This window comes from Hyla sarda, chromosome 3 (assembly GCF_029499605.1).
Source record: "Hyla sarda isolate aHylSar1 chromosome 3, aHylSar1.hap1, whole genome shotgun sequence".
Classification (NCBI taxonomy): Eukaryota; Metazoa; Chordata; class Amphibia; order Anura; family Hylidae; genus Hyla; species Hyla sarda.
In genome coordinates, this window is record NC_079191.1 from 152,524,666 (window position 1) to 152,536,547 (window position 11,882).

Here is an 11,882-nt window from a genome sequence, read left to right on the forward strand (position 1 = left end):
CTCCAGGACCTTCACTTTATTTTGCTGTAGCCAATGACAGGTCGACTTGGTCTTGTGTTTTGGATCATTGTCATGTTGGAATGTCCAAGTACGTCCCATGCACAGCTTCATGGATGATGAGTGTAAATTGTCCTCCAGTATAGTGTTGAGCAGCATAGGCCATATTCGAATTCACGATATTTCGCGAATATATGGACGAATATTCTTCATATATTCGCTAAATTCGCATATTCGTAATATTCGCGTTATATTTTCGCATATGCAAAAATTAGCATAAACGGAAATTTGCATGTGCGAAAATTACCATACGCGAAACATTTGCATAAACGAAAATTTGCATATGCTAATTTTCCCATGTGCGAAAATTCGTACGCCAGTCTCACACAGTAGTATTAGAGCCTTCTTTATACCACACAAGCTGGAAGCAGAGAAGGATGATCACTGTGATGTGTACAACAACAACAAGATAACCTGGAGGATCGTTTTAAATAAAAAGGGTATCCCAAACCCCTTATACAAGGAGCACGCCAGAGAGTGGACAAATTAGAACAAAAGTGCTTGCTTGAAAAATAATAAACAGGGTAATGCAGAGGGAGGTTATAATGATGAATTTGATTCTGTTTTTCTAACTAGGTATTACACTTCACACACCAATATTTTTTTAAATTTTTTTTTTTTTTTTTTGTATAGGTAATATCACCAGCTCATATTATTGAGCTATGATTACTGGCACCATATATAGTCCCCCAGTTATTCTTCTTTAGATGGTTTTTCCGTGTCCTGTGCAGTATTTCTCCCAGATGTCCACTTGATGGCCCACGTGGTGGTCTACACCCCGAAGTCATCAATTTTTACTCTAAGAGAGAGTGTGCAGCTGTTTCTGGAGACGGTCAACAATAACCTCTGCATGGTGGAATAATAGGTCACGATGTTTATCAGGATCAGTAGAAGCATCACCCACTCGATGATTATGATGGGGATTTCACGGATCTCGTCCCAGTCTTCATCATTATAGAATAATTCCTTTAATGTTTCATATCCAAAATAGAAAATTACACAGACAAAAGTCAGGCCACAGCAGGTGCATCTACTATGGTGGATGACTTTGTTTGCTCCTGGTAATTTATACATCTGGATGGACTGCCCAAGGTAGTATAAGGCTTCACATGTAATTGAAATTATCGTGCTGACAAAGTGTATCCTGGGATATTCTTTGGGGGAAAATACATGCATGACAGCTGTGCCAAAACAGGAGGCCCACACAATGGCCAGCAGGATCCTCTGGATCAGGACCTGATGACCCCTGAACTCTTCAGTATGCATAACCATATACTTATAAATAAGAAAGGTTAGTACCAAAGTGCCAATGGACATCCCTATGAATCCAATTCTGAATAATATGCTTTCGGGAAAGAAATTTCCCACGTCACTGTGAAGGAAAAGAAACCAATGTTATTATGGATATTTCCTCACTCCCAACCCATGAAATAAGAATCATGTGCTTGTTTATCTTACCTGATGCTCATCAGTGGTGAGGCTGCATGGCCGAGGACGACCGTCATGATGTAGCTGGTGGCAAGCCAGGCCGCACACCAAAACGCCAACAGGAGGGGGACAAACCCCAAACCTTTTAGCTCCATTTCAGACAAGTAGAAGAAGAAGACGCTAATCTTACTAATCTCACTATTCTCACTGGAAAAATCTACAGACTGAAGGCTCGGGCGGCTGTCAGTGGGATGTCATTACTCCAGCTGTCTATGACATCACATGTGACATGTCAGAATGACTGCTTGCTTCTTGGAGCTGCCATGATTTAGTATCTGCTATAGACAGAACCTGATGTTTTTACTATGGACCTTACAGACCCTAGAACCCAAGTAATTAGTGCAGGGGCTCCATTTTGATCATCTCATATTTCAAATTATTTGAGTTCCAGGGCTCAGATACATTTGCACCCTCTGTAGCAGTGGTCTTCAAGCTGTGAACCCCCAACCGCTGCAGAACCACAACTCCCAGCATGCCCAGACAGCAACTTCGCATAAGGAAATAGTCTAATTAAACTTTTCTTATATATAGAATCCCTGAAATCTCCAATCTCTCCTTTTATTGGTTTATGATCTGCAATACTTATTTGTAAAAAACAATGTTTCTGATTGTCTGCCATCCCATACTTATGGTCTATCTCTTCAAACGACTTTATTTGACCTAAAGCGTATAATTGATTTACATAAATAAGCCCCTTTTCATCCAAAAGAGTGAATCTTTCATTTTAAGGAATTCTTTAAGTGCTTTATTCGACCATAATGAAGTAAAGTCAAAACTCCATGTGATTTTAAAAAAAAATTAAGTTCCTCCCATACTTTATTATATAGATATGCATGGGTGTAGTGAGTATCTCAGCTTCCAAAATCTTAAAAATATCCTTATAACGACCCATTAGGGTATGTTCACACTACAGTGTGTGAACGGAATCCCCGCTCGCTGAATTCAGCGAGCGGAGATTCAGCCTGGCAGCCGGCGGCGGCGGTAGAACCGGGCGGCACTGAGCCGTCACCATTGACAGCTATGCAGTGCTCGCGGACTTCCGTGCAAAGAATGAACATGTTCTTTCTTTGCGAGGAACAATTTCAGCGGTGCTAAAATTCCGCAGTGTGAACGGGTCTCGCGGAAACCCATTCACACTAATGTTAAGTTCACACCGCGGAATTTGGCTCGCGGAATTCCGCCCGTGGAATTCGGCTTGTGGAATTCCGCCCGTGGAATTCCGCAGGAATTCCGTAGTTTGAACATACCCTTAGAGAGAAAAAATAGGACTACATTTTCCCTCCTTGTCATAATAGTCTGCAATTTTGTGCTAAAATGTACCTAAAAAAAAAGTGCCCAACCCCCATCGTGCTCAGCTAACGTTAAAGAAACATATTTCATTCTCGTGCTTTCCTGCCCCAAAGTAGTGAATTTAATAAAGAAATAAGAGCTTGGAACCATTTTTCTGATATCCATACAGTATAGAAACATAGAATGTGTCGGCAGATAAGAACCATTTGGCCCATCTAGTCTGCCCAATAATCTGAATCCTATCAATAGTCCCTGGCCCTATCTTATATGAAGGATAGCCTTATGCCTATCCCATTCATGTTTAAACTCCTTCACTGTATTTGCAGTGACTAGTGTTCTTCATGAATATTCGCAATTAGAATTTTAATCGTGAATATAGCATATTCGTGAATTCGCGAACATTGCAAATATAGTACTATATATTCAGAATTACGAATATTCACTTTTTTTTGTGCATATGTGAAAATTTGTGCGCATATGCGCAAATTTGCGAATATTGAGCCCTCCCTTCATTAATGGTATAGAGAACTGTGACTAGATTTTTTGCCCATTAAAACCAATAGGCTAATTGTGGTCTATGGGGATCTCACGGCATGTAAGATAAGCAGGACCATCTCGGCAGCACAGTGGGATGGGAGACCGTCACTGGTTCAAGTCCCAGGGTGGACAGAGTGTTACAGTGTTGTGGTTAAACTTTACCTTCCTGGAAAAGCTATTGAGTTGCCCATAGCAACCAGTCAAATTGCTTCCTTCATTTTTCAGAGGCTTTTTCAAAAATGAAAGAAGCAATCTTATTGGTTGCTATGGGCAACTCAGAAACTTTTCCTCTGGACAGGTTTTGATGAATCTCCCTCTATGGGGAGATTCATCAAGACCAGTGTAGAGGAAGAGTTGTGCAGTTGCCCATAGCAACCAATCAGATTGCTTCTTTCATTTTTCACAATGCCTCTGCAAAATGAAAGAAGCAATCTGATTGGTTGTTATGGGCAACTCAGCAGATTTTCCTGGAAAAGTTTCTGAGTTGCCCATAGCAACCAATCAGATTGCTTCCTTCATTTTTCAGAGGCCTTTTCAAAAAGGAAAGAAGCAATCTGATTGGTTGCTATGGGCAACCGCACAACTCTTCCTCTACACTGGTTTTGATGAATCTCCCCCATAGAGGGAGATCTATCAAAACCTGTCCAGAGGAAATGTTTCTGAGTTGCCCATAGCAACCAATCAGATTACTTCCTTCATTTTTCAGAGGCTTTTTCAAAAATGAAAGAAGCGATCTGATTGGTTGCTATGGGCAACTCAGCAGTTTTTCCCCATAGACCACAATGGGCCTACTGGTTTCAATGGGCAAAAAAATCACAGAGTTAATGCACTAGACACAGTTCTGTATACCATTACACCGGTACTCCGGTGAAAACCTTTTTTCTTTTAAATCAACTGGCTCCGGAAAGTTAAACAGATTTGTACTTCTATTAAAAAATCGTAATCCTTCCTGTACTTATTAGCTGCTGAATACTACAGAGGAAATTATTTTCTTTTTGGAATGCTCTCTGATGACATCACGAGCACAGTGCTCTCTGCTGACGTTATTATAATGATAATAAGTCTTTATTTATTGTTGTCCTTAGTGGGATTTGAACCCTCTCCAGCTCCACTATATCTTTCTTGTACACTGGTGCCCAGTACTGTACACAGTATTTTATGTGAGGTCTGACTAGTGATTTTTACAGCGGTAGAATTATTTCCTTGTCGTCGGCATCTATGCCCCTATTGATGTACCCCATGATTTTATTAGCCTTGGCAGCAGCTGCCCGACACTGGTCACTACAGCTAAGTTTACTGTTACCTAAGACTTCTAAGCCCTTTTCCATGTCAGTCGTCCCAAGTGTTCTCCCATTTAATACATAATCCCAGCTCGGATTTTTCTTCCCCATGTGCATTACCTTACATTTATCAGTGTTGAACCTTATCTGCCACTTCCCAGCCCAAACCTCCAACCTATCCAGATCCATTTGTAACAGTGCACTGTCTTCTATAGTGTTTACCACTTTACAGAGTTTGGTGTCATCTGCAAAGATTGCTACTTTACTATTCAACCCCTCTGCAAGGTCATTCATGAATATATTAAATAGGACAGGACCCAAGACGGACCCCTGTGGTACCCCACTAATAACAGTCACCCAATCAGAATAAGTACCATTAATAACCACCCTCTGTTTCCTATCATTGAGCCAGTTACTTACCCACTTGCACACATTCTCCCCCAGCCCAAACCTTCTCATTTTATGCACCAACCTTTAATGTGGAACCGTATCAAATGCTTTGGAAAAATCCAGATATACGACATCCAGCGATTGCCTCTGGTCCAGTCTGGTGCTCACCTCCTCATAAAAGCTGATCAGGTTAGTTTGACAGGATCAATCCCTCATAAAGCCATGCTGATACAGGGTCATACATTTATTTTTATCAAGATATTCCAAAATAGCATCTCTTAGGAAACCCTCAAACAATTTACATACAACCAAGGTTAAACTAACAGGTTTATAATTCCCAGGGGTCACCTTTTGACCCCTTCTTAAATATTGGCACCACATTTGCCATGCGCCAGTCCTAGGGAACAGTCCCTGTCACTATAGAGTCCCTGAATATTAAAAATAGGGGTCTGTCTATTACATTACTTAATTCCTTTAGAACATGGGGGGTGAATGCCATCTAGACCTGGTCTATTTTGATGTTTTGTAGGTGGCACTGTACTTCTTCCTGGGTTAGACAGGTGACCTGTACTGGGGAGTTTACCTTATCACACTGTATTTCCCCTGGCATTTCATTTTCCTCAGTGAATACAGTGGAGAAGATTTTTTTTAGTATATTTGCTTTTTCCTGACCCCGTTCATAATTTCTTCCTCATCATTTTTTAAAGGGCCAACACTTTCATTTTTATATAATTAAAGAACATTTTGGGGTTAGTTATACTCTCTTTGGCAATGAGTCTTTCTGTCTCTATTTTTGCGGCTTTTATCTGTTTTTACATATTTCACATGTTTCTGTATAGCTTTTTAATGCTTCTTCACTGCTGTCCTGTTTTAGTAATTGAAATGCTTTATTTTTGTCATTTATTGCTCCCTTAACATTTTTATTCATCCATATTGGTTTTCTTTTATTTCTGACCCTTTTATTCCCATAAAGTATATACATCTTACAGTGAAAATTTAAGATATTTTTAAAAGTCTCCCATTTAGTGTCAGTATTGTTCTTTTTGAGGACATTATCCCATTTTATATTGTTATGGGTTTCTCTGAGTTAATCGAACTTTGCCTTCCGAAAGTTCATTGTTTTTGTGGCCCCTCGAGAGATTCCCTTATTGAAGAACAAGTTATAATGTATTAAATTATGATCACTATTTCCTAGGTGTCCATCTACTTGCACATTAATTACTCTGTCAGGTAAAGTACGTTGGGAAATATTAAGTCTAGTAGGGCGCCTCCTCTGGTCGGGCCCTGCACCATTTGGGACAGATAATTGTCTTTAGCTATAGTCAGAAACCTGTTTCCTTTAAAGTCCAAGTCGGCCCAGTTCTCCATGAACCCAAACCCCTCCTCCCTACACTAGCTTCTGAGACACTTGTTTACCTCCCTAATCTCCCGCTGCCTCTCTAGTGTGGCTCGTAATACAGGTAATATTTCAGAAAATACTACCTTGGAGGTCCTTGCCTTAAGCTTGCAGCCTAAGTCCCTGAAATTCTTTTTAAGGACACTCCATCTACCTCTTACTTTGTCATTGGTGCCAATATGTACCATGACTGCTGGGTCTTCTCCAGCCCCACCCAGCAACCTGTCAACCTGATCCGCGATGTGCCGAACTCGAGCGCCAGGAAGAAAACACACTGTTCGGCGATCCCGGTCTTTGTGACAGATCGCCCTGTCTGTCCCTCTAATAATTGAGTCCCCCACTACCAGTGCCTGTCTGGCCTGCCCTGCTCTCCTCCCTCCCTCCTTACTGGAGCAGACACCCTCCTGGCGGTCAGAGGAAGAGTCCTGCTGCAGTACCGCTAGCTCTGAAATGGCATCCCCCTCATCTGCCAACAGGGCAAACTTGTTGGGGTGTGCCAGTTCAGGACTAGCCTCCCTGACACTTTTCCCTCTACCCCGTTTTCTAACTGTAACCCAGCTAACTGCCTGACTGTCCTGCACCTCCATCCCACTATCGTCCCCCACTTCTACCCCTGAGACTCCTCTCCGGGTTGTCAATGCATCTCAGTGTTGCCAGTTGCTCCTCTAGATCCAGGATCTGGGCTTCCAAATGAGCAACTCGCACACATCTCGCACAACAATATGCACCCTCAAACTGTTGTTCAAGGATTGCATAAATTGTGCAAGATGCACACTGGGCTGCCTTTTCCAACCCTGGAGGTCATACTAGATTTGGGGATTGCAAAAATTAACAGAAAAGAAAAAAAAAATCAAATATTTCAATTTAAACTTCCTGAATTTAAAGTCCCTTAATTTTAAGTCCTCTCACTTTTATACTCACTCACTTGTATGCTTCACAACCACAACCACCTCTCTTCCACTGCCTGGAAGTGAATTCACTTTAGTGAAACTTTTTTTTTTTTCATTTACACATCCAAATTTAACAAAAAGTCGTCAAAGACCTGTGGGGTGTTAAGGCTCACTGGACCCCTTGGCACGTGCCTTGAGGGGTGTAGTTTCCAAAATGGTATGCCATGTGGGGGTTTTCTGCTGTTCTGGCACCATAGGGGCTTCCAAAATGTGACATGCCCCCAAAAACCATTTCAGCAAAAATTTACTCTCCAAAATCCCATTGTTGCTCCTTCCCTTTTGAGCCCTCTACTGCACCAGCCAAACACTTGACATACACATATGAGGTATTTCCTATTACCCCTTGTAAAAATTCAAAAACTGGGTCTACATGAACATGCGAGTGCAAAAAATGGAGATTTAGAATTTCCTCCTTCACTTTGCTGCTATTCCTGTGAAACACCTAAAGGGTTAACACACTTACCAAAATGTCATTTTGGATACTTTGAGGGGTGCAGTTTTTATAATGGGGTCATTTGTGGGGTATTTCTAATATAAGGCCCTTCAAATCCACTTCAAAACTGAACTGGTCCCTGAAAAATTCCAATTTAGAAAATGTTGTGAAAAATGTGAAAAGTGCTGCTGAACTTTGAAGCCCTCTGATGTTGTTACGCCGAGCGCTCCGGGTCCCCGCTCCTCCCCGGAGCGCTCGCTACACTCTCGTTACTGCAGCGCCACGGTCAGATCCACTGACCGGGTGCGCTGCGATACTGCCTCCAGCTGGGATGCGATTCGCGATGCGGGTGGCGCCCGCTCGCGATGCGCACCCCGGCTCCCGTACCTGACTTGCTCTCCGTCGGTCCTGTCCCGGCGCGCGCGGCCCCGCTCCCTAGGGCGCGCGCGCGCCGGGTCTCTGCGATTTAAAGGGCCACTGCGCCGCTGATTGGCGCAGTGGTTCTAATTAGTGTGTTCACCTGTGCACTCCATATATATACCTCACTTCCCCTGCACTTCCTCGCCGGATCTTGTTGCCCTTGTGCCTAGTGAAAGCGTTCCCTTGTGTGTTCCTAGCCTGTGTTCCAGACCTCCTGCCGTTGCCCCTGACTACGATCCTTGCTGCCTGCCCCGACCTTCTGCTACGTCCGACCTTGCTTCTGTCTACTCCCTTGTACCGCGCCTATCTTCAGCAGTCAGAGAGGTTGAGCCGTTGCTAGTGGATACGACCTGGTCACTACCGCCGCAGCAAGACCATCCCGCTTTGCGGCGGGCTCTGGTGAATACCAGTAGTGACTTAGAACCGGTCCACTAGCACGGTCCACGCCAATCCCTCTCTGGCACAGAGGATCCACCTCCTGCCAGCCGGCATCGTGACAGTAGATCCGGCCATGGATCCCGCTGAAGTACCTCTGCCAGATGTCGCTGACCTCACCACGGTGGTCGCCCAGCAGTCACAACAGATAGCGCAACAAGGCCACCAGCTGTCTCAACTGACCGTGATGCTACAGCAGCTACTACCACAGCTTCAGCAATCATCTCCTCCGCCAGCTCCTGCACCTCCTCCGCAGCGAGTGGCCGCTTCAGGCCTACGACTATCCTTGCCGGATAAATTTGATGGGGACTCTAAGTTTTTTCGTCTTTCGTAGTCAGCCTTCTGTCTGGAAAAGCTCTGTCATGGGCCACACCGCTCTGGGACCGCAATGACCCCGTCACTGCCTCTGTACACTCCTTCTTCTCGGAAATTCGTAGTGTCTTTGAGGAACCTGCCCGAGCCTCCTCTGCTGAGACTGCCCTGCTGAACCTGGTCCAGGGTAATTCTTCCGTTGGCGAGTACGCCATACAATTCCGTACTCTTGCTTCTGAACTATCCTGGAATAATGAGGCCCTCTGCGCGACCTTTAAAAAAGGCCTATCCAGCAACATTAAAGATGTTCTGGCCGCACGAGAAATTCCTGCTAATCTACATGAACTCATTCATCTTGCCACTCGCATTGACATGCGTTTTTCCGAAAGGCGTCAGGAGCTCCGCCAGGATATGGACTTTGTTCGCACGAGGCGTTTTTTCTCCCCGGCTCCTCTCTCCTCTGGTCCTCTGCAATCCGTTCCTGTGCCTCCCGCCGTGGAGGCTATGCAAGTTGACCAGTCTCGCCTGACACCTCAAGAGACGACACGACGCCGCATGGAGAATCTCTGCCTGTACTGTGCCGGTACCGAACACTTCCTGAAGGATTGTCCTATCCGTCCTCCCCGCCTGGAAAGACGCACGCAGACTCCACACAAAAGTGAGACAGTCCTTGATGTCAACTCTGCTTCTCCACGTCTTACTGTGCCTGTGCGGATATCTGCATCTACCTTCTCCTTCTCTACTATGGCCTTCTTGGATTCCGGATCTGCAGGAAACTTTATTTTGGCCTCTCTCATCAACAGGTTCAACATCCCGGTAACCAGTCTCGCCAGGCCCCTCTACATCAATTGTGTTAACAATGAAAGATTGGACTGTACCATACGTTACCGCACGGAGCCCCTTCTAATGTGCATCGGACCTCATCAAGAAAAAATTGAGTTCTTGGTCCTCCCCAATTGCACTTCCGAAATTCTCCTTGGACTACCATGGCTCCAACGCCATTCCCCAACCCTGGATTGGTCCACGGGGGAGATCAAGAGCTGGGGTATCTCTTGTTTCAAGGACTGCCTTAAACCGGTTCCCAGTACTCCCTGCCGTGACCCTGTGGTTCCCCCTGTAACCGGTCTCCCTAAGGCCTATATGGACTTTGCTGATGTGTTTTGCAAAAAACAAGCTGAGACTCTACCTCCTCACAGGCCTTATGACTGTCCTATTGACCTCCTCCCGGGCACTACTCCACCCCGGGGCAGAATTTATCCTCTGTCCGCCCCAGAGACTCTTGCTATGTCTGAGTACATCCAGGAAAATTTAAAAAAGGGGTTTATCCGCAAATCCTCCTCTCCTGCCGGAGCTGGATTTTTCTTTGTGTCCAAAAAAGATGGCTCCCTACGTCCTTGCATTGACTACCGCGGTCTTAATAAAATCACGGTAAAGAACCGCTACCCTCTACCTCTTATCTCTGAACTCTTTGTTCGCCTCCAAGGTGCCCACATCTTTACCAAACTGGACTTAAGAGGTGCTTATAATCTCATCCGCATCAGGGAGGGGGATGAATGGAAAACGGCATTTAACACTAGAGATGGACACTTTGAGTATCTGGTCATGCCCTTTGGCCTGTGCAACGCCCCTGCCGTCTTCCAAGACTTTGTTAATGAAATTTTTCGTGATCTCTTATATTCCTGTGTTGTTGTGTATCTGGACGATATTCTGATTTTTTCTGCCAACCTAGAAGAACACCGCCAGCATGTCCGCATGGTTCTTCAGAGACTTCGTGACAATCAACTTTATGCCAAAATGGAGAAATGTCTGTTTGAATGTCAATCTCTTCCTTTCCTAGGATACTTGGTCTCTGGCCAGGGACTACAAATGGATCCAGACAAACTCTCTGCCGTCTTAGATTGGCCACGCCCCTCCGGACTCCGTGCTATCCAACGTTTTTTGGGGTTCGCCAATTATTACAGACAATTTATTCCACATTTTTCCACCATTGTGGCTCCTATCGTGGCTTTAACCAAGAAGAATGCCAATCCTAAGTCCTGGCCTCCTCAAGCGGAAGACGCCTTTAAACGGCTCAAGTCGGCCTTTTCTTCTGCTCCCGTGCTCTCCAGACCTGACCCATCTAAACCCTTCCTATTGGAGGTTGATGCCTCCTCAGTAGGAGCTGGAGCAGTTCTTCTACAAAAAAATTCTTCCGGGCATGCTGTTACCTGTGGTTTTTTTTCTAGAACCTTCTCTCCGGCGGAGAGGAACTACTCCATCGGGGATCGAGAGCTACTGGCCATTAAATTAGCACTTGAGGAATGGAGGCATCTGCTGGAGGGATCTAAATTTCCAGTTATTATTTACACCGATCACAAGAATCTCTCCTATCTCCAGTCTGCCCAACGGCTGAATCCTCGCCAGGCCAGGTGGTCTCTGTTCTTTGCCCGGTTTAATTTTGAAATTCACTTTCGCCCTGCCGATAAGAACATCAGGGCCGATGCTCTCTCTCGTTCCTCGGATGCCTCGGAAGTAGAGCTCTCTCCGCAACACATCATTCCTCCTGTCTGCCTGATCTCCACTTCTCCAGCCTCCATCAGGCAAACTCCTCCAGGGAAGACCTTCGTCTCTCCACGCCAATGCCTCGGAATCCTCAAATGGGGTCACTCCTCCCATCTCGCAGGCCATGCGGGCATCAAGAAATCCGTGCAACTCATCTCTCGTTTCTATTGGTGGCCGACTCTGGAGACGGATGTTGTTGATTTTGTGCGGGCCTGCACTGTCTGTGCCCGGGACAAGACTCCTCGCCAGAAGCCTGCTGGTCTCCTTCACCCTCTGCCTGTCCCCGAACAGCCTTGGTCTCTGATTGGTATGGACTTTATTACAGACTTACCCCCATCCCGTGGCAACACTGT

General features: G+C 45.1%; 1 protein-coding gene across 1 annotated transcript; it reads right to left on the reverse strand.

Moving 5' to 3' along the window:
• Positions 1-698: 698 nt before the first annotated feature.
• Positions 699-1,683, reverse strand: LOC130360655 (uncharacterized). Its single transcript, XM_056563206.1, has 2 exons — positions 1,516-1,683; positions 699-1,429 (listed from the first exon to the last, which is right to left on the reverse strand). Exons 1-2 carry the CDS (start codon positions 1,638-1,640, stop codon positions 829-831), a joined length of 726 nt encoding a protein of 241 aa, XP_056419181.1. The 5' UTR covers positions 1,641-1,683; the 3' UTR covers positions 699-828.
• Between the last annotated feature and the right edge of the window lie 10,199 nt (positions 1,684-11,882).

Bases quoted from the DNA above. Each gene is read 5' to 3' on its own strand.
- LOC130360655 (XM_056563206.1), bottom strand. From the start codon at position 1,640: ATGGAGCTAAAAGGTTTGGGGTTTGTCCCCCTCCTGTTGGCGTTTTGG. The intron at 1,430-1,515 runs GTAAGATAAACA...TTTCCTTCACAG, and splicing joins TCACCACTGATGAGCATCAG to TGACGTGGGAAATTTCTTTC.